Raw genomic sequence first — 23,596 nt, forward strand, 5'->3', positions numbered from 1 at the left:
CTGGGAAATTATGACATGTTGTCTCAGCAGCAAGCAGTGCTTGACAGCTATATAAAATATGTATAAAATACTATTGTTATTGTTCCTAAGCTTCACTGTTTGACTGCCTCAACCAGCAAGCTTTTCAAAACACAAAGCCCACGAGAAGCATAAAAAGTGCGCAGAGGCGTACAACTGCGCCATCCATCAAACGAGAGCAAGTGGATTACAGGCGCGAGACTCGTTGAACCCGGGTATTTAGATGGACAATTCATACTGTCCCCCTCGGGTGTAGAGCTAGCGCTGAGGAGCCGCAGAGGCCGCGCTTCTCTGGCATGGGGGGGCGATCAGAGGTAGCCTCGGAATCAGAACAGCGACTCCGTGCCTAATTTGCGCCGGTGATTTCCCGTGCTCGGCACTGGCACTTAATTCTCAACACCGGCACTTGTGACAGCTGCCACAAGGTGGCGCTGTCTGGCTAATTTGGAGATGAGCACAACAACAGGTAATTGTTCATTCAATACACATTAAAAATTATTATTATCTGCCGACCAAGTCATTCTTATAGATTTGGGGGCTTGAAATGGTCCTAATTGTTAGACTTGTATGAGTGTGACGGTAAGTAGTTGTGTTGTAAGTATTGTTGGCAGCATGGCAGGGGTAATGTGTGGTGCAAGCTGCAGTGAGCTCCAGATGAGAGCCCCGGCACTTATTCTTTTACTGATTAAACACTGGCGGCGAGCAAGGCATTCATCTCTAGTAAGAGGGGATTGGGGGAGCCACTTACAGCGACAGACTCAGTCATCGACCCCCTTCAGTGACAAACTCACTTAAATCAGAGGGTTCTCTGTAGTGACAAGGTCACAGCCAGGGATTCCCTACAGTGACATACTTACTCCCACCAGAGAATCACCTACTAGTGACAAACTCACCAACACCAGGGAATTTCCAGTGTCATCGTGAGGATTTTCAGGGCCTTGAGCAAGGTTCTGATGGAGAAACCGACAAAGGTGTGACATAGAGGTAGAAAGATCACTTTACCAGGGGGCCCATTGAAGAGTGGGGGCCCTTGACAACTACCCGCTTTGACTAACAAGTCGCACACCTATAGACCCATAAGTGTGTCTCCCATGGCACCAGTATGAATGTGCTGTACTCTTACAGCTAAAGTTATAACAAAGAAGACTTCAAAACGAAAATTTCTGGTGTTCAAAAAAATTATATTTCAGTCACTTTTCTTATGTTCATAACATGTAGCAACAGTCCTTTTAGTTCCAATGCATTTCGGTGTTTACATACACCTTCTTCAGGGAACGTCTACAAATGAACAAAAAATATATACAATGTATCAAATCTTAGTGCTATACATGTTAATTGACGCGCAATTCATCGTTTATACAAACTGGTTTTTGGCTTTAGAATCATTTTTGTCCCCCTTTAAACGTTGGCAGCGTGCTTTTCACTCAAAGGACTCTGTGAACTTTACCACTGCTAACCAGTGCTAAACTGCTTGGGCTCACTCCCTAAAACATGGTTAATTGGCTTACACCTAATTGGCATATTTAACATACTTATAAGTCCCTAGTAAAGTGGTATACATATATCCAGGGCTGGTAAATTCAATGCTACCAGTGGGCCTTCGGCACATATTGTGCTGCTCTCTTAAGTAGCCCCTTAAAACATGTCTCTGATCTGCCATTGGAGACTGTGTGCAGTTTTAAACTGCCAATTTATCATGGTAAAATAAACCCCTTGTCGGGTTTAAAACTCCATTTTTTTACATACTAGTCACCCCAAAAGTAGGTTCTTGTGGGCTTTTATGGCCAGGTGGTTGGCGGGAGTGAGTGCCTAGGTCTGATGACCACCAGGAATCATTACATGTGTTGGTGCTGTTGACAAAGATCAATACTTCCATCTTGTCTGTGTTCAGCTGCAGGCAGGTGTTCTTCATCCAGTCGGCAGCGTTTGTCATGCATCTGTGGAAGTTGCTTCCGGTGGTGGTGGGGTCATCGGTGAGTGCGAGGATGAGTTTGGTGTCGTCTGTGTAGTACATTATATTGAGTCTGTGGAATCTGACGATGTTGGCCAGCGGGGTCATATATTCGCTGAAGAGCTTGGGGCTGATGGATGAGCCCCTGGGGACACCGCAGGTGATCTCCGTGGGTTCAGAGGTGAAAGGTGGATCCTCTGGGTTCTTCCAGTGAGGAAAGAGGTGATTCATCTGAGCGGATACCCATAGAGGCCGATGTGGTAGAGTCTTACGATCAGTGTGTGGTGGGATAGAGTGTCAAAGGCTGCCAAGAGGTCAAGGACGATCAAAGCTGCTGTTTCTCCTCAGTCAAGGAGGGTTTGTAGGTCATAGGTGGCTGCGCTCAGGGCAGTTTCAGTGCTGTGAGTGCTGCTGAAGCCGGATTGGAAGGCGTCGAGTAGCTGGTTCTGTTCCAGGTGTGTCAGGAGTTGATTATTGATGATCATTTCCAGTACCTTCGTGGGAAGGAAGATTGGGCAGTAGTTTTTGAGTTGACTGGGGTCGGTGGAGGGATTTTTGAGCAGTGGTCTGACTTTGGCGTGTTTCCACGCGTCGGGAAATGTAGTGGTGATAGAGGTGTTAAGTGAGCAAGAGCTAATGGGTAGGGTATCAGTAGTTTAGTAACAAGGATACGCTTTAGAAGAAGACTGCTAAGAAGCAGGTCATCTGGTCAGAGTAAAGAGCAGTGGCTTATCTATCTTACTGTTTTCTTGAGTACCAGTTTTTGGCCCATTATTGAGATGACTGAGTTGGAGGCCAGTGGCGACCCAGCCTTCCAAAGAGTTGAAATAGACTGCAGAGTCCAATGGGTCTTTAATAATGTGCATCCTGCATAAGAGAATAATAAAATGGAGCCCTGGAAGAGGACCCTTGGTTTTCTAACCACAGCCGTCCTCTGTGGAAAGAACGAAAGTTTATAAGTAAGGTATACTATCAAGATACTGCTAAGTCTGTGACATCAGAATGATGTTGCTACTCCACAAGCTCCCTACTAACTCCCCCTCCCGCACTCAACTCTGAAAAGTATTTTCAATCCAATGAATATCCAGGTTATATTTTTGGCTCACTGAACATATCTCCTGTAGGTGCTTTTTTTCTTTTTATATTATTTTTTTTTGGACATGCTCTCTCAAGGAGTGCAGGGCTGCAGTCCGTCTCCCACCCCTCCCTTGTGTTGCTCGTCTCTCTGTCCTCCCATGTGCCTTGTGTTGCTGCTTCCTCCCCCTCCCCTTGGTAATGCTTGTCGGCACAAACCAGGGGAAGTGCGTTCATTTACCCCCAGGAACAACTGCATCGCACGTGTGCTGCAAACACACCACACACCCAATGTATCTGACCCTACTGCCGTTGTCAATGCATCGGAATTTTTACTCAAAGTGTATGCTTCCGGATGTATGACGTTACAACGCAGGCTATTACAACGCCTGCCTTTACAACGCGGTTTTTACATCGCAAACATTTACAACGCATAGCGCTTAGAGGTGCTGGATAGTGGTAAGTATAATTTTCTATTCCAACTCCAGTCCCCGTGGACACTAGGGAAGGTGTTGGATAGAAAATTAAACTTATTCCCTATCCTAGAGCGCCCCCCAGCGCAATGCGTTGTAATGGTTTGCGTTGTAATGACCGCGTTGTAATGACCGCGTTGTAATGGTACTGCGTTGTAATAGTTTCGTTGTAACGGTTGTTCACCGTCCGCCCTTATGTGCACCAGCACATGTGATCACAACAGCAGGTCAGTCTTTGTAGATATGGCTCTACACTGATTTTCCTTCATGCAATGCAGCACAGAAAATTTTCATGGTGTGAAATCTAAGTAAATCTGGGCATCATTGTAATAAAAACATAATTCCAATATTTGTTTCTATCTTGTAAGTTACACATTAAAAAATATTGATAATGTAGCCTTTAATCGCTGTGAGGTCATTAGAATGAGTAACATTGAGTAATAATACTATTAAACACTTACCTCCAATATTGGTTTGATGTGTGCACTGTGTAAATTGGTGATTACAAGGTTGAACTTATAAGTTGTTTATGGAAATCTACCAAAAAAGCAGTTCATTTATCTGACGTATTCTTTTCCTTTTCATTTAGACATGTCCTCCTGGCTTTGAATCGTCACTGGGAGCCTCGTCTTTCCTCCTTGACTGATCATCACCGTCCGAAAACTTGCAATAATTGACATCTTTCTTACTGCAACCCTCCCGCCTCACATCGAGAAGACTTCGCACCCTCCAAGCGGAAGACGAGACCTGTGACACTGGTTGCCCGTGTTCATCATATAAGAGTAGCCATGTCCTTCATGCAGCTGTCTATGCTGGTGGTCTCCCTCCCCGGCTTCTCAAGAGTCTTTGGATACTGCCCCCCTCAGTGCGTTTGCGAGACAAGACCATGGTTCACACCCCAGTCCATTTATCACGAAGCCAAGACCGTCGATTGCAATGATCTCCTCCTCACCAGCATTCCTGTGAACCTTTCCGTGGACACTCAGGTGCTCCTGTTGCAGAGCAATAAGATTTCTCAGGTATCGGCCGAGCTGCAGAGCCTATCCAACCTGACGGAGTTGGACCTGTCCCAAAACCACTTCACCAGTATTGGGGACGTAAGCCTGTCCAACCTCTCCCGGCTGATCACCCTCTATCTGGAGGAGAACCAGGTGAGTGAGTTGCCTGACTACTGCCTGAAGGACCTCGGAAGCTTGGAGGAACTTTACATTAACCACAACCAAATCAGCAATATCGGCCCCATGGCCTTCTCTGGCTTAACCAACCTCTTGAGGCTCCACCTCAACGCCAACAAACTGCAGGCCATTGACAGCCACTGGTTCCATTCTCTGCCCAACCTGGAAATTCTTATGATCGGAGAAAACCCAATTATGGAACTACAAAGCATGAATTTCCAGCCACTGGGGAAGCTGCACAGCCTTGTCCTTGCAGGGATGGAGTTGAAAGAAATCCCTGAAGATGCCTTCGTCGGACTCGACTATCTGGAGAGCCTCTCCTTCTTTGACAATCGTCTCTCAAAGGTTCCCAAGGAGGCACTGAAGAGTCTCCCACTTCTCAAATTCCTGGATCTTAACAAGAACCCAATCCAGAAGATTTCTGGAGGTGACTTCTGGGATATGCCACACCTGGAAGAGTTGAGCCTCAACAATATGGAATATTTAGTTAGCGTAGAGCGCCATGCCTTCCGGCTTCTTCCAGAGTTGGCCAAGTTGGAGCTCTGTAACAATCCCAGGCTCTCCTTCATCGACCGGTCTGCCTTTCGGGATGCTCCCTCTCTGAGGACTCTGCTGCTCAGCAACAATGACCTGCGGCTTGTGCAAAGGGGAATCTTCCAGTCTCTGCCCGCCCTCAATGAAATAAGTCTGTATGGGAACCCACTTCGATGTGACTGCTCTGCCAACTGGAGGATCCTCAACAACCAAAGTATGCGGCTAATCGAGCCCCAGTCCACGCTGTGTGCTTCGCCGACCCAGCTTGATGGCCACCAATTCAAGGAGATCCTTGAGCAAGGAATGCTGGGCGGGTGCTTGCCCATAATCTCCACCCACATCCTCCCGTCCTATATCAACGTGTCCGGCAGTGATATGGTTTCGCTAGACTGCAGAGCCACATGTGACCCTGAACCTGAATACTACTGGATGAGTCCAACAGGGATGAAGCTATCCCCGGAGGTAAACTCGGAGAAATTTAAGGTCCGGGCTGGAGGAACCCTGGAAATCCATAGTGTGAATGCTGACGATTCAGGCCTCTATACCTGTGTGGCGTGGAATACAGATGGGTCAGACACAAGAACAACCACCCTCCACATCAACGGCACCCAAGGGTCCAAAAGCGTGGCTCTGCTCGTGGTGGCAAAGAAGGTGCAGTCACATTTTGTGGTGGTGGAGTGGAAGGTCTTCCCAATCCCAGAGGCCACTGCCCCCATTGTCATACCTGAATGGTCGTCGGCAACTATGCGTATCCACAACCCGCACATCAGCTACACAGCGAAGGTACCTCTGGATATCAAGGAGTACAACCTCACCCACCTTCAGCCAGCAACAAGATATGAGATTTGCCTAACTGTAGACTCGCTCTCTCACCAGTCCCAGCGGTCATGCCTGAACGTCACAACCAAGGATGCCTCTTTTGCTGTGGAGATGGTTGGGCAGCCAGGCAATGTGGCCTTGGCTGCTGTGTTGGGATCCCTTTTTGCTATCCTTAGCATGGTACTGCTCGTATTGTACACCGGTCGTCGGCTCAAGCAAAAGAGCTGCCATCACTCATTAAAGAAGTATATGCAGAGGGCCTCCTCCATACCACTCAATGAATTGTACCCCCCGCTCATCAATCTCTGGGAAAACGAGAACGAAAAGGAGAAGGACACAACCCTAGAGCAACCGCCCCCCACTGTGCCAGCAGACCTGCAAATCGACACTTCCAAAACATACATGTGGCAACCATGAACATACTTTTGTTCCTCCTTCTGATACCCTTCCCTGTAGAGAAACAGAAACGTCTCTCTAAATGTATCCCAGAAGGCGCATGAGGGACAAGACTTTCCAGTCGTTGTCTAGCTGGCCGCCATCTTGATCAAGGCCAATCGCTCATGCGGCGGCCATTTTGAGCAGTGCCAAGCTCTTCCAGAAAAAAGTGGTGTGTTGATCAGAAGTTGAAAACACAGTTGGCTGCTCCTTCGATGGGGCATGCACGTTTCTATAGGGTAGTTACGTCACATCTGATCAGATGGCAGCAGTGTCTTAGGGTCACTAGACAGCACGCAGCTGTCCATTAGTGAGTAGACTTGTAACATGTTCTCCAGTTGCCCTTGTTCCTAGAGAAAATCAAAGACTTCACAGGACATTTTGAGGTGCCTAGAAGAGACTGTTTGGGACCAGGAGTATAAAATGGAGGCGCGGAAGAGATGGCTGTCCGCAATATTTGCAATGTGACACCCACACCCAAAAAAGCCATCTTTGGAACTTGCAATTTAGGCCTTGCTTTTATGTGCACACAACAGTTGGATTTAGTAGCATAGAAAGTGTGTGTGTGTGTTTATACAGGGATTTTTGGACACGTTGCCACGGTGTGGCTGATGTACTGTGAACTGGCAGACTAGCAGAGTTTGTTGTTGGCGTTGTTTTAATAAAAATGTCAAGTTGAAAAAAAAAGTGCCTGGGCATCTATGGTTCTGACTCACACAACCCACATGTACATGTAAATCATTCTTAGGAATGTTAATGCTTGCACCACTTGTGTAAAAACTCATGACTGTCACATGGAAGTCAAGCTATATTTCCATAAAATACACCACATTCCAGTGCTTAATTTGAGCTAGTGGCTGCCGGTGCTCGGCACTGGTGCTTAATTGCCAGAACCTGCAATTGTTATGTTCTGTTATATGATTTTTATATAGCGCAAATCATCAACCAGTCTCTAAGCCTTTCTAGAGAAAAGTGAGCAAGTCACTGGAGCAGAAATGTCAGACAGCAACGGAGGCAGGGGTTACGCAATTGTTAGCGCCTCTCTGAATAGATACGTTTTTAAGAGCTTCCTAAAGATAAGCAAAGCCGGTTCCTTGCGCAGGTACTCCGGCAGATCATTCCAGACCTGCGGGAGGAAGACGGAGAACGCTCTACCCCCTTTAGATTTATAAATGTACCTGGGGGGAGCTAACCTGCAAGCCTCAGATGATCGTAGAACCCGGACGGGAACATACTTCATCAAGCGATCTTTTATATATTTGGGTGCCTCACCATAAATTGCTTTGTGGGCGATACAGAGGCCCTTAAACTGCGCTCTCTGTTTAATAGGTAGCCAATGCAATTTATGTAACAGAGGGGTGGCTCGTGTCTTCCTAGGGAGTCTAAAAATGAGCCTAGACGTATTGTTCTGTATGACCTGCAGTCTCCTGAGGAGCTTCTGGGAGAGGCCAAGATGAATGGCATTCCCATAATCCAGCATAGAGAGGACAGTGGCGGAGACGATTGACTGCGGAGAGGATGTTGATAGAGAGGAGCAAGTTTCCGTCGCTGCCTAAGTAAGCCCGTACAGGTTCCCACAACAGTGGAAACCTGACAAGACATAGACAGTTCAGAATCAATTTTCAGCTCCAGGCTTTTTACCACCGGGACAGGTGCCGGGACTACTCCCAGTTCTGGAGGCCAGAAAAGATCACACCATGGGCTATTACTTGTTGGAATGACAAGCACTTCGGTTTTATCCAGATTTATTTTCAATGTATTGGCTGTCATCCAATTTACAGTGAACCTGAGCAGGTTTTTTGCCGACTCCTGAGCCTGGCAGAAGTTATTAAGCTGGACAAGAAGTTGAGTGTCATCGGCATAATTAAAGACCTGACAATCCATATGGGACAGGGTCTCCACCAAGGGTTGCAAATAGATGTTAAAAAGGAGAGGAGATAATGCAGAGCCCTGGTGTACTCCGCAGGACAGGGAGCCCAGATCCGATAACTGCTCACCCAGCTGAACTCTCAGAGTGCGGTCTGACAGAAAAGACTTTAGCCATTGATGTACTTGCCCGTTTATACCCAGGTTCGTGAGACGGTTCAACAGTATGTTATGGCTGATTGTATCGAATGCCGCTGACAGATCTAATAAAATCTGGGCACTCGGCTGTTTACTATCGGCCCTAACTCTAAGCTCGTTCAAGACGGACACCATCACTAGCTCTGTGCTATGATGAGCTCTAAAGCCCGCCTGTCTAGCATGGAGCAGTTGATGATCTTCCAGATACCTTGAGAGTATCATTAGTACGTGCTGTTCCAAGATCTTAGCTAGAAAGGGGAGCTGAGAGATGGGCCTATAGTTCAGGGTGTCCGCACCAGGCTTTTTCAGCAGTGGGGTGACCCTAGCTTCTTTCAGATTTGTTGGTAGATAACCCAAATGTAGAGAGTTATTGGGCAGTCCCAAGACCTGCTTCTCCAGCCCAGGCAGGGTCATTTGGAAAATCCTCAGAGAGCAGGGATCCGCTCGAGAGCCAGATTTGGTACGATTTGCTAGTGATACCAAAGTAGCTGAGTCAAGACTAGGGAATTTGGACAGCTGACTACTAGGGCAGGGAGGAGGGCTAGTCTGGTCGAGGAAACTAGAATCAGTGGGGGTTCTGGTAGTTTCCGCATGATGATTATGACAGCTGCCATTTGATGATTCCCAAAAAGAGGGACGGGGACTAGTTTAACGAGGTCCAACGTACTAGCCCCAGAAGTACTGTGTGCAGAGAAGGTACGACGTTCCTCTGAAGAAAAAGAAAAGGATCAAAGTGAACACTATCTACACTACGCGGTCAAGTGAAATCTACATACCACGTTCTCAGGTCTCACCTGAAATACAAACAAAAGATGAAAATAAGTTAACCACAAGTGTCTCCAATGCACTAGCACCGTATCTCATCAACCCTAATAAAAAAAGCAAGAGCAATTATGTAGGGTACCCCGGTAGTCATGCATTGCTTTCACCACCACGGGCATAAATGAATGATACAATGGTAATCATACATTCTTCTCACCATATGGTTTTCATCTATTCTTTGTATTTCATGTCATTGACCTGAGAACGTGGTATGTAGATTTCACTTGACTGCGTAGTGTAGATAGTGTTCACTTTGATCCTGAGGAAGTGCCCAGATCCCCCTGACATTAGAGGCACGAAACATGTCGATCAAACTGAGAGTAGGGCACATATAACTAGACACATTGCATCTAGTGCACTGCCACTCTCTACCTTTTTAATCAGGTGGTTTACCTTATGAATAAATGATGGTTAGGACTAACTGACCTGTTTTAATTCACCTTTCCTGATATCTACACACACTAGGCCCCTCACCCCCACTGCACCCACCGGCAGGAACAAAAGATCCCCGCTAAAGAGCCCCGGTTTGGGAGCCCGTCAGGTATTGCAGCGCTGACCTGACGAGGGGCAGGCTCATATGATGAAGCATGACACCTATCTTGCTGGGTGTGTGAGAGTCCTAGTTCCGTAAAGGGTATTCCTCCCCTTTTCACTTGATCAGGTGTGTGGTTATCTTTGATCACCCTCACCTTGCAGTATCTCCTCTCCTTGTCTTTTTCTTCAGAGGAACGTCGTACCTTCTTTGCACACAGCTGCCACATGATGGCACTTTTTGTGTAATGTAAAGATGAGCAGGAAAACAGTTGTTTGTTAATTCAATATACATTAAAACCACAAATTCCAGCCGGCCCAAGCCATTCTTAAAGCTTTGGCGGCCTTGTAGCAGTGTGATGGTTAGTATTTGTGTAAGTACAGTGGCAATGTGTGGTGCAAACTGCAGAGGCCTCCTGATGAGGGCCCCGTCATTTATTGTTTTACAAATTAAGCACTGCACATTCATCCTGCTGTAATTACAATATGCAGCATATTCAGTTTCGTGGTACCTAGTCTCGGGTGTTTACATAAGGTTTGCCATCCAGTGAAGGTGATTCACCAAAATCATAGAAAGTGCAGAAGAGTCCTCACATAACCTTTTAACCCACAACATCTCCGGAAGTTCATTTTGTAAAGTTAAACCACATGAAGTTCATAAGAGCCACACCCAGTTCAAAATTAACAAAACTACTTCGAAATCTCACATAAACAGACAAAGACTCACAAGAAAATCACACTAAGTCCCACTGAAATTGTTCCCACAGACAAAACGATTGAGTTAGCCCTTTAACCATTTTACCGGAATAGGGGATTTATATTAAAAAAGTATCTTTTTTAATAATTAGCATTTATATTTTTTCTTGATAAAATAATGAATCGCTATCGCCTAATCAGCAACCTTTTCACAAATTCTTACAATTGGTGTAATATTGTTAAATTACTTTGTTTTACTACAAACACCCTTCCTATCACTCATCCAGTGCTTACTTATGAGTGCCAGTGCAGGTGGGGGCCACTACTGATTTTTGGGGACCGGGGCTTATTTTTCACCAACAGACGTTGATCCAGAGTAAGAGAGAGGAACACAAAAGGGAGGAGAGAAAGAGGTAAAACGGTGAAAAAAGAAGGCAGGGGTGAAAAGGAAACTTGCAAAAGCAAGGTGAAGAGGCAGCGAGTGTCGCAGCCGGGCTGGTGGCCCAGTGGACTAAAGCATCACCGGTAGAGGCCTTTGCTTGATCTCACTGTCACGAGTTCAAATCCCGGCAGGTCCACTATAGCCTTATTGCCCGCCGTAGCGGGCTATACCGGCTATTAAAGGCCCGCTGAATCGTTAAAGGCCCGAGCCGAAGGCGAGGGACTTTAACGAGACAATGGGACTTTAACCACATTGGTGCTAAGGCAATTCCCGCTGGGTGCTGAACTCTTCAGATATGCATTGTTCATGACAAGGTCAGCTCGTCATTAGCACAGCTCCAGTGTACTGCATGACGAGCTGACCTTGTCATGAGCATGGAAGGGGTTAATAGCCGGTATAGCCCTGCTACGAAGGGCTACAAGACTATTAGAACATTCTGCCACTAGAGGGCAGAATGTTCTAATAAATTAAACAAAGGGTTCTCGAAGCTCGAGAGGATATAAATCCCCTCGAGCTTCGAGAAGCCTTTGTAGAACATTGGAATATTGCTCTGCGGGCCTTTACCTGCCCGTAGAAGCAGGGAGCACTCCATTGTCTGCAATGGAGCTCCCAACATTCCAATGTTCTAATAAGCCTTTCAACCTTCTGAGGTCAATAAAATGAATACCATTAAGTTGGGTAACAATAAGCATCTTCTATTCAGTGCCAAGATGCCCCATTGCGTGGACATGCACTTTACAAATATGCATGTTATGTCTAGGGGGTGCCTTCATGAGGTCGAATCAAAACCGCCTCCTTGGCACTCAACACCAGGTCTTTGATAGCACCGGCCATGGGCATTTGAGCAAATGTTTGGGGCCAGCAACTTATTCTTTAACAAATTTGGCACTGCAGTCATCCTATTTCACATCACAACATCATCCTACAGCTGCAGAGCCAATTTGATTAGAACGTAACCAGAGCTCTGAATAGTAGTACGTCCACTGGTTTCATCATCATGGCATGACTACGTCGGCATCAAAGTGATGATATGTCCTCCTCACTTTCAAGGTCGTAGCATTGCCCTCTTGGTTTGGAACTATGGCCTGTCCTCCAGGATCAGGTAATGGGACTGCCCCTTCCCCGTGTCAGAATCACAGCTTATCCCCAAGCTCCATAATCATGAGATGCCCTCCTGATATAGAATGATGACATATCCTCCAAATTCCTACCAGACACAGAATCATACTATTTACATTGGATTTGGAATGATGACAAGCCCACCACTTCCAGAATAGTGAGATGCCTGCGGCATGCCTACCAGGGGCCGTATTACAATAAGTACCCCGGGGGCACAACAGGCGTTTGCGCCCCATTTGCGCGCCCCCGGGGCACTTTGGTATTATAGAAGGGGATGCAGATGCTTGTGCGTACCCTTCTATAATACCGATAGCACTGGCACAGCTAAAGCGACTAGTGTAGGTTTGTTTTGGAAAGAAAACACATTAAGTTTATAATAAAGCCCTCACTTAATCAATGGGCCCATAGCATTTGATAAAAACGAGAGGCGGATATTTAAGGTGATGTTAGGTAACTCCAATCCAAAATCCTAGTCGGTCAACATGTTTCAGCCATGCTCTCTTAGTAGTATGGCTTTCTTCAGGACCTATGTATAGTGCAGAGTGAATGGCCTAAAAACGTGTTATTGGAAAACCATAAATGTGACACGAGCGCTAGGGTGGGGTATGTGGTAGAGGAGGATCTCCTCTAATGGCACTTTCTCAGACAATATCCGGAAAATGTCCCATGAGATCAATGCGGGGGTCTGGAGGGAAGTAGCACTCTTTGTGATTTGTCAAGGTCTAGGACCCTTCTCGATACCTGCTTCAGCCGCCATGGAGTTACCGAACATCTCCTTAAATATCCGCCTCTCGCTTTTATCAACTGCCAAGGGCCTATTGATTCAAATAGTCTTTTTCATCCCAGGGACCCTTAGGACAGCTTTTTTAACATTCACTCACTCCTTCCTTCTGCACTCTCACGGCACAATAACAGCTCTGCTATATCCAGGCGTTGTAGCACACCCAAGGTGCACTCGGTGCCTTGGGTGGGGCCCGATGATGAAGCATTTCACCAACTAGGTTGGTGAGTGAGGGCTTTATTATAAACCTAATGTGTTTTCTTTCCAAAACAAACATAAGCTAGGAGCACCCACTCCAGAGCTAGTTTTCTTTGATAAAACAAATATAACAGGGGAAGTGAACTGGCTCCAGTACCTTTCCTCCCTCTCCTTTTGCTTCTTAATACACTTCAAGCGCCAGCACTATCAACAGAGGGTGTTCTCTCATTTGCATAGGGGCGTGCCCTTTGCAAATGAGGGAATTCCTTTGAGTCTGCGCCATATTACAGACGCAAGCGCAGAGTCAAAGAAGCTCTCAGGAAGCGCACTGACAGTGCGCCATTTAAAAGGTGGTGCAGTGTCAATGCTCCTCCTGATAGCAGCCTTCTGCAGTAGCCACTCAGTAGTCATAGTTAGGATTTCCAGAGATAGGAACTCCTCTGATTTTTGTTCCTTAATAACTTTGCACCCATTTGACGAATCTCAGTGAAACTTTGCAGACCAGTCACCCACTTTACATTGTCAGAGGAGTGAACGTTTTGAGGTCTTTGATCAAGAGGGTGCAAAGAAAACATTGGGGGTCTAAAAACAGATGTATACCTAAATGCATTTTGCATAAGACTTTTTTTTATTGGACGTAGCGCAAAATCGGTCAGTCGGATTATGATGAATTTTGGCAGGATTGGAGAATATGGTGTGCAGATGATGCATTATGTGATTGTGACTAAAAAAGGTACGTATTTTTTTAATTATTAGCATTTTTAGCTAGGTGATAGCTGTTGTCACCATATTTTTTTCAAAATTTTGGGAAATTACTGCGGGGACATAACGATGACAAGTCATTATCTCATTGGATAATGACTGCCTTAACAAACATTCAAGGCCACCATGTTGTTTTAAGACCACTTTAATAGTGTTCTGGCTTAGTTTTTTAAATATAGGTAAGTAAGTATTAGGGTTTAAATGGTTTCCCTACCTATTACCACTTAATTTAATTGATAATAGGTAGGGAAATCTAATGATAAGTTTCTATTTATTTTAAAAATATATATTTGGGATTTCGGAAATTCCTTAAAAAATGTAAAAAATTTGAAAAACCAGTGTCAAACACAACATTTCACAAATATTGTGTACTACAATGTCTTGACAATTTTCTACATATTTTATTATGTCCAAAAAAGTCTAAGCATTACCATGGTAATACCTACTAACTACCACATTACTTGAAAACATTTCCAAAGAAGGTACATTTTGAACAAACTAGGGTTTGTGTCAGATACTACAGCGGTACTGCGTAAACTGGTTAAATAAATATATAGAAAATTATTTTAAAGTTCCCATACCTATTTATCACTTTAACAAAATGATAATAGGTTCGGAACAAAATCTACTATATACCTCTGTTTAAGGTCGTAAGCCACAACAAACCAAAAGTGTTGTAAAAAGCAGGGGTGGGTAGCCGCGCTACGCAAAGTTCTGCGAAACAAAAAAAAGTCTCTGCGAGCCCGCGTAATTCCGCGTGCTTGCAGAGATTTATTTCTTGTCTTCTGCCTAGTACCCTTGTAACTTTGCCACCGCGCCGAAAGGCGCCGGGGTCCTTTGAGTGAGCTATCCATCATAGTGGGTGAAGGGCGGGAAGACTTGCATACCACTAGTGTGTGTGGGGCGGGGCCAAACGTGCAGGGCTTCCATGCCTTTTGTTAATAAAAGGTCAGAGACCGATCAGAGCAGCAGATGAGGAGAAAGAACCTCCTGGTCACAGGAACTACACAGGAATTGCACTCGAGAAAGTCATGGATGCAAAGACCTCCATCATGCATCACAGCTAATGTTTGACGGTAGATATGGGGAGAAAGCACACCTGGCCAGCCTCGACCGAGCTCACAAATTTTTTGGGCTGATTAATGCGTTACTGAATTTGAGCTGCAACTCGGGAACCTGCTTTATTTATATCTGTAAGTGCTTCCTGTTGAAGTTTAATGTTACTGAATTTGAGCTGCAACTCGGGAACCTGCTTTATTTCTATCTGTAAGCGCTTCCTGTTGAAGTTTAATTTTTGGGACAGGAGCATCGTGCCAGAATGAATCCTGCCCTGCATATTTGCCCATGAGTTCCGGATCGCAGAATGTTTGGCAAATCCGCGCGGAATTGCCAAAATGTTGCTAATTCCGCGGAGGGAACAGAATTTGCCGCCCACCCCTAGTAAAAAGATTATGGCTGCCTTTTTTAATTTATAATGGCAGACATTAGCCAATTATACACTGGCTTGTCATCGCCACGTACCACGGTATACCGCTAACTTACTGTGGTATACCGTGGCACAATATATCACTATGGGATCCATTTTGGATCCTATTGAATTTTCCTTGCGTTACACATCGTGTTGCAAGGGCAACACACTACTTACATAAAATTTACCTAACAATGCATAGCCACCATGTGTCCCCCAGCTTTGCTTAGTACATCTACAAAGACGCACTCTGCACACCACAATCTACAGTTCTCCAAAATTTCAAGTACATCCATACCGCACTACACTGTATGGCACTACACTATAAACTATTCCACTCCATGCTAATCCACTGTATGCCACTCCAGTGAACACCACTACACTGCACGCGACTCCACTATACACTATTTCACCATATACCTCTCCACTCTACGCTATTCCACTGTATGGCACTCAAATGCATGCTATTCCAATGTATGCTACTCCACTGTACGTCATTCCATTTGACTCTGTTCCCTTGGATGACACCATGTTGCACCACTCCCCTATATGGTATTCCATTCTACTTCATGGAACTGTACGCCACTGCAGTATTTGTCACGCCAATGTATGCAGCGTCACTGTACGCACTAGACTGTACACCAGTCCAGTCTTCATCACTCCACTGTACGCAACTCCACTGTACACTACTCAACTATGCACTGTTCCACAGTATGCCACTCCGTTGTATGCCCACCACTCTACCCTAGACAACTCTTTGGTATTCCACTGTACGCCACTCAAATCTACGCCAAACCACTCTGACACTCCATTCTATACTAATCCATTGGACACCACTCAACTCTATGCCACTCCACAGTATGGTATTCCAGTTTATCACACTGCACTGTACATCACTCCAGTCTACGCTATTCAACTGTACCCCACTACACAGTATGCTATTACACTGTATGGAACTCCACTCTACGACACTCCAAGTGTATAATAATCCATTTATGGCAATTCACTCTTCTACACTGCACTTTATGCTATTAGACTGTACGGGATTCCTCTGTGTGTTATTCCACTATACACTACTCCACCGTATGGTATTTCACATCGTGCCACTACAGTGTATGCCACTGCACTCTACACAGCTCAAACTGTACAACATTATCCTCTAATCTCTATATCTGCACTCTTTAAAACTATACTGCACTTTATGGCACTCTAAGAGACCATACTTAACTCTATTCTCACTCTCTCAATGTCTAACTTTACAGTCCAATCTATGCCCATACAAACCATTGTACAAAACACTATTCCACTAAACAACACTTTTCAATACTCTACGATACAGTACTCCACTCTACGAGACACCACTCCAATTTATAGGACTTTACTCGACTATACACTATGCAACTACACTATAATCCACTCCATGCTACTCTATGACACAGTAATTCAATATATTATACTCTACGCCACATTACATTACATAACTCCACTCCACTGTATGAGACTTGACCTCGCTCTATGACACTGTCCACAATCTACTACACTACTACCCTGCACTCAATTCCACTATACAATACTCCACTCTACGACACTTGACTGTACGACACCAGTCCTTCATTTTACTGTACGACACTCCAATGAATGATACCTTAATAAATAACACTCAATACTGTTTTCAAAACACATTTTCACTAAAAATATTAACAAAAATTAAATTACAAGAAAACTGGATTTGTACAAGTTCTAGTTGGGAAAACTTTATGTATTCTTTCCAAACAAACCATACTTAAACTACACAAACATTAGAAATTCTAAATGTATGGTTATATCATAAATTTAGAATTAACACACCACCTTCAAATTCGACAATTTACACACCACCTTCAAATTACTATAAGTTATGCACCTCCATACAGTGTTCTTACCTAACTCGCTATTCTACATTTATAATAACGCGTGCCCTCTGATGCACTAGATATACCAGGGTATACAACATCACTTATACCATGTCAAATCATAGCTTTCATAACAACACTTATGATATCTCAAATGAGATGATTTCGCAGAACAGAGTGCATGGTGGACTAAATATATATATATATATATATATATATATATATACATATATATATATATATATATATATTCTTTTTTTTGTTGGGGGGCGGGGGGAACTTCCACTCGTCAAAGCCCACCACCTTTTAAAAGAAAAAAATACATATACTTTACATTTTTTTTAATTTAGGGAGGAACTCCCCTTTTTAAAAAAGATAAATATAACTTTAATTTTTTTTTTTATTGCGTGGGAAAACCCTGCTACCTTTTAAAAATAAAAAAAATTATTATAACTTTACATTTTTTTTCTTAAAGCCCCCCTTTTTAGGTCTTGGCTCTAGATGGCACACATGCACTGTCTCGAACCAAGACAATCTGTATCTACTGTTCGGCTTAGAGCCTCGCTCCTAGGCTTCCCATAGGCTGGCAACATCATCACTCCATGTTATGTCCCCCATTTGTCCGGGGCATTCATGGGTCATGCCTCTTCCAGTGTTTAGGCCTCCCCAAGCGGGCTGCCCCAATTACATCTATTTCAGACTACTTTTTTAAATGGGTGACCGTGCTGTCATGGTGCAAGGGTGTCTGCGTTGCAGGGGTAGATTGTTTATGTGCAAGAAGCAGGCGGGTAACTAGAGCCAAATTTCGGGGGGGGGGGGGGCTGAAAAATATTTGGGGGGGGGGTTAATTCTAACAACCATAGACAGAGTGGCTGTAAGAAGGGGTAAAAACATAACAAAAGCCTAATTTACAGGTAAATGGTCTATTAAAGACCTGTTAACTACTCGGGTGCTGCTGCAATCAGACGGTCGCCAGCTCCCAAAGCTGTGTCAGCCCGGGCTGACACACACGACGGGGGGGGACTGAAGCCCCGTGAGCCCAATGGGTGTTGCGCGCCTGGCAAGAAGGTGCCCCTTCCTGCATATGAACAATCTTTAAATGGCATTTTGCAACTTCTATGTGTGCTGCTTAATGCAGCACACATAGAAATTGCAAAAAATCAATCTTTTTTTTTAAAGATTGTTCATGTGCAGGAAGGGTCATCTCCCTGCACATAAACAATCAATGGTGTTTTGCTTTTTCCATGTGTGCTGCACAACGCAGCACACCTGGAACGAGCATCAATGAGGAGAAACTAAACATTGATCCTCATTGACCCAGGGTAAGACCAGGTTTTCCCTGGTCTTAATTTTGGAGCTGCCCCATGTTTATGCCACCCTTGTGAATATGGCGTCAAAATCAATGGGTGTTGCAGTGAAACGACCACCGCAACACCCATTGCCCTCCCCTTTCACGCTTAGTAAAGCATAAAATAGTGTCTTATTTACAAGGCAGCGTAAAGCCACGTTAAGTGGCTTAATGCTGCCTTGTGAATAATGCGAACCCCTGTTGCCACCACAACGTTGTGAAAAGTGAAGTTATGATGGCGATAGGGGCTTGTAAATATGCCCCCAAGTATCTGCTTCAAAATACACATACCTTTCAGAGTTGATGGGAAGGAATTATATTCATAACCAGATATAATTCTCAAGTGCGAGTAAGGTTTAAATGTGCTGTTTCGACAGATTGTTTGGTTTCACCATTTCAATGATGTCTTCAGCTGTATCTGTTTTTCCAAGAATATCTACCTTCCCTGGATGCTGCACTTAAAGTTTGATAAATTTCCACGCATTAGCTGTACTCTTATATCCAGTGCTACTTTCTGTGTAGTTTAAAGCTCAAACTGTCCTACTAAGTCCTCTGACTTATGTTCAGAAAAGTAGTATGTTGTGTCTCGTGAGATTGTTATTAAACTACGACTAAATAGCCACTCCATAACACATGGCTAAAAGACCATGCCACTGACCAGGCCAATACATCTCGGAATGCCAAGACCTATTGGCTTTGCCAATGTTTTTTTTAAATTACTCTACCCAGTCCTAAACCCTAAAAATATCCTTTCCGCCCTATATCTTTAGCCATGCCTAAGCACTAAAAACACCCATCCTACACTTTCCCCGAAAGTAGCCCTAAATACTAAAACGTGTCACATTGAGTCTCCACAGGGAACCTACATACACCTCTACCCTCATTGTCTCTATATAATTTGCTCTTGCCAATAGACCATACTACCCGGCTAATGCACCGGTCTCTCTTCACTGCCCATATTCACACGTTCTTATGTTATGTTATAACATTTTGTAAAGCGCGACGGCTGCTTCAGCAAAAAGGCGAATCTATGCCATAATATCGACAGACAGAAAATTGACATACAAAAATATCGACACACAAATATCGACATCAAAATTATCGGAGTTATATCTTCATAATGGTAAGTACAAAAATATCAAATATAATATCGTAGTACAAAAATATCGAAATTAAAAATATCGTTTTTTTAAATGTATTAATAATAATGTAAAAATAATTTATAAATACATATAATTTTACAAATATTAAATAAAAACATTAAAACATATTTTAAAAATTATAACTAATACATATACATTTAAAACAAATTAATAACTCTACATATAAATTATTATATATACTTACTCCACATATTGCAACAGTAGGGAAAGCGTTAGATAGCGTAGGGTTAAAATTACTATTCCCACTCCAGAGGGTGCAACATTAGGGAAAGCGTTGGATAGCGTAGGGGTTTAAAATTACTATTCCCACTCCAGAGGGTACAACAGTAGTGAAAGCATTGGATAGCGTAGGGGTAACAATTACTATTCCCACTCCAAAGGGTGCAACAGTAGGGAAAGCGTTGGATAGCGTGGGGGTAAAAATTACTATTCCCACTCCAGAGGGTGCAACAGTAGGGAAAGCGTTGGATAGCGTAGGGGTAAAAATTACTATTCCCACTCCAAAGGGTGCAACAGTAGGGAAAGCGTTGGATAGCGCAAGGGTAAGAATTACTATTCCCACTCCAGAGGGTGCAACAGTAGGGAAAGCGTTGGCTAGCGTAGGGGTAAAAATGACTATTCCCACTCCGGAGGGTGCAACAGTAGGGAAAGCGTTGGATAGCGTAGGAGTAAAAATTACTATTCACACTCCAGAGGGTGCAACAGTATGAAAAGCGTTGGATAGCGTAGGGGTAAAAATTACTATTCCCACTCCAGAGGGTGCAACAGGTGGGAAAGCGTTGGATAGCGTAGGGGTTTAAATTACTATTCCCACTCCAGAGTGTGCAACAGTAGGGAAAGCGTTGGATAGCGTAGGGGTTTAAATTACTATTCCCACTCCAGATGGTGCAACAGTAGGGAAAGCGTTGGATAGCGTAGGAGTAAAAATTACTATTCCCACTCCAGAGGGTGCAACAGTAGGGAAAGCATTGGATAGCATAGGGGTAAAAATTACTATTCCCACTCCAGAGAGTGCAACAGTAGGGAAAGCGTTGGATAGCGTAGGGGTTTAAATTACTATTCCCACTCCAGATGGTGCAACAGTAGGGAAAGCGTTGGATAGCATGGGGGTAAAAATTACTTCCCACACTACTCCCCCTTTAACACACAACACGCTACACATACAAACAATACCCAATTAATATTCATTTCAATTAATCAATTAATATTATTAAATTGATATAATTATAAATTAACTAATTAACACATATTAATTACCAATTAACAATAAATACCAATAAATAAATACAATCTCTATAATTAATTACAATTAATTATATCACACCCTATTCCCCTATAAACACACAACACACTACACATAAATAAATCACATCATTTAATCACTTATTAATTATTAATTACCAATTAATTATTAATTACCAATAACACAAAATTAAATATATTAACACATTAACTCTAATTAATGTAATTAACTAATTAATATTAATTAATTACCAAATTAATTAATTGGTAACAAAAAATTATATATTTTAGCACATTAACTCTAATTAATTTAATTAACTAAATAATATTATTTAATTACTGATTATTATAAATTAACAATAACACTAAATTAAATATATTAGCACATTCACTCTAATTAATTTAATTAACTAATTAATATTAATTAATCACCAATTAATTATTAATTAAAAATATTTAAAAAAATATATTAATTAATTGATTATTATTAAATTACTTCCCACCCTATTCCCCTATAAACCCACAACCCGCTCTGATACTAAAACGCAAAATGTAAACAAAATTACTAATTTTCTAACATACATTACAAAACATATTTAACTAACATATAAACAACATAATATAAAACATAACACTAAACAAAAATTAGATATTAGTAAATTTCGATATTATTAACACACATACCTTAAAAAACGATATTCTGTCTGTCGATATTTTACACATCGATATTCTATACCATACATACCTTAAAAAACGATATTCTGTCTGTCGATATTTTATACATCGATATTCTATACCATCGATATTAAAACTTCTATATTAATGTATATCGATATTTTAATTTCGATATTTTGTCTCACTACCCAAAAAGGTGTCCCGGCGCTGAAAACCATGAGAAACACACGTCTCACTCATTGCCCTAAATAAACTCCTCTCTGATCATAGTGCACCCTCGCTGTCCCTTACATATACCTGGCCCACTGTTCCACACAGATACGTCCTTGCTCTATAACTTGCATAAATATCACTCACTGTCACCTGTATATTCTATTTTTTATTTAAGAAGTTTTACATAGCGCTAGCCAGACCGGAAGGTATCGGAGCGCTTTACAACAAGTATAGAGCAGTGCAAAAGACAGCAAATATAGTACAATTGAAAGGCAACAACCTAGGCAACTAATTTCTCAAACACATTAATGGTGAATTAAATAAACAATTGGCTGAGACTGACTGTAAGACTTGAGTGTTTTTATTTAACAGTTACACAGTTAATAAATCATTATTATAACGCAATCATAAAAGTTAAAATTTCATACAAGATTCTAAAAACAAATGAAGACATAAGTAAAAAATATATATTCATCAGTGATAAATCAGTGGCGAGAAATGAGTCTCTACGCGCGTTTCGGCGGCCAGCGCCTTCTTCATGGAGTAGCCACACAATTTCTAGAGAGTGAAAATATACATAGATTATATATACATAATGACACAATTTATGCAATTTAGACAAGTTTATTAATATCTTCAATTTTAATCTATACAGCCATTCAGTCCAGTTTCTGTTTAACAGATTTATGAAGCAACAGTAATTTCCATTGTTCAGTTTTATTCTTGTCATTTCCTTACATGTTCTCTCTGAGTCCAAAAAGACATCTGTCTTAACTTGGGAATTGAAAAAAGTGGGATACGAGGTTACATGATAGATTAAGATATTTTTATAAAAGATGTCCTACTTCAGTAGTTTGGAGAGCATTTGATATGCTTCAGACAACGTATATCCACTCAATTAGTGTAGGAGGAGATAAGCGAATGGTCTTTTGAGGGCTTATTTATGATGCTGTATAGCAAATATAGTACAGTCAGAGAGACGTTCAGGATATGAGTCAGAGTAGAGATGGCCATCCGCATCGAGAAGAGAATAAAGGCGCTTTGAACACTCCAAGCGGTTCCTATCTGTTCGATAGGGAGCGGTCGAGGAAAAGGATTTTGAGTTGGCTTTTGGCTTTTCTGTATATAATCCCCTTTGCATTCGCATGCACAGGCCCCCCTCTCACATGTACACACCTCATCTCACTTTTAATCGAACAAATCTCCCTCTCACCGGCGCATGCATTCTCCTCACGGTCACATGCATGCACCACCCTTCACTGCAGCATCCACAGATCTCCCTCACGTCACTTTCACCCTCACCCACTGTCCCACACAGGTACACCGCACCTTAATATTATTCGTGCAAATCTCACACTCCCCGCCACCTGCATGCTCCTCACTGTCACATACAGGCACTACTCTTCACTGCAGCATCCACAGACCTCCCGCACATGTAGACACCTCTCCTCGCACCTCCAACCTCGCCCACTGTCCCACTCACATGTTCCTTCCAGGGTTGGATTGGGATTGAAATTCAGCCCGGGCACGCAAAAAAAAAAATCGGCCGACATTTGCATAATCACTCCTCAAATCACTGCTTTGGCGTAATCTTAGAAAAAAACTATAGGGAGGGGTAAAAAAAATGCACACGTTAGTTTACAGTGGTGAAACAAGTTAGGCCACTTCTACTCGGGCCCCCGCCCCCCACTCAGTATGTGC

At 43.0% G+C, this 23,596-nt stretch overlaps 1 protein-coding gene across 1 annotated transcript in view; it reads left to right on the forward strand.

Annotated features, from left to right (window-relative positions):
* LOC144785909 (leucine-rich repeat neuronal protein 1-like) overlaps positions 1-7,159 on the forward strand; it is a 102,056-nt gene extending 94,897 nt beyond the window's left edge. The window contains exon 2 of the mRNA XM_078664779.1: positions 4,106-7,159. Within this exon, the coding sequence (XP_078520905.1) occupies positions 4,305-6,461 (2,157 nt within the window). The 5' untranslated portion in view covers positions 4,106-4,304 and the 3' untranslated portion in view covers positions 6,462-7,159. The remainder of the gene's footprint in view (positions 1-4,105) is intronic.
* Positions 7,160-23,596: the final 16,437 nt, after the last annotated feature.

This window comes from Lissotriton helveticus, chromosome 10, assembly GCF_964261635.1.
Source record: "Lissotriton helveticus chromosome 10, aLisHel1.1, whole genome shotgun sequence".
NCBI lineage: Eukaryota > Metazoa > Chordata > Amphibia > Caudata > Salamandridae > Lissotriton > Lissotriton helveticus.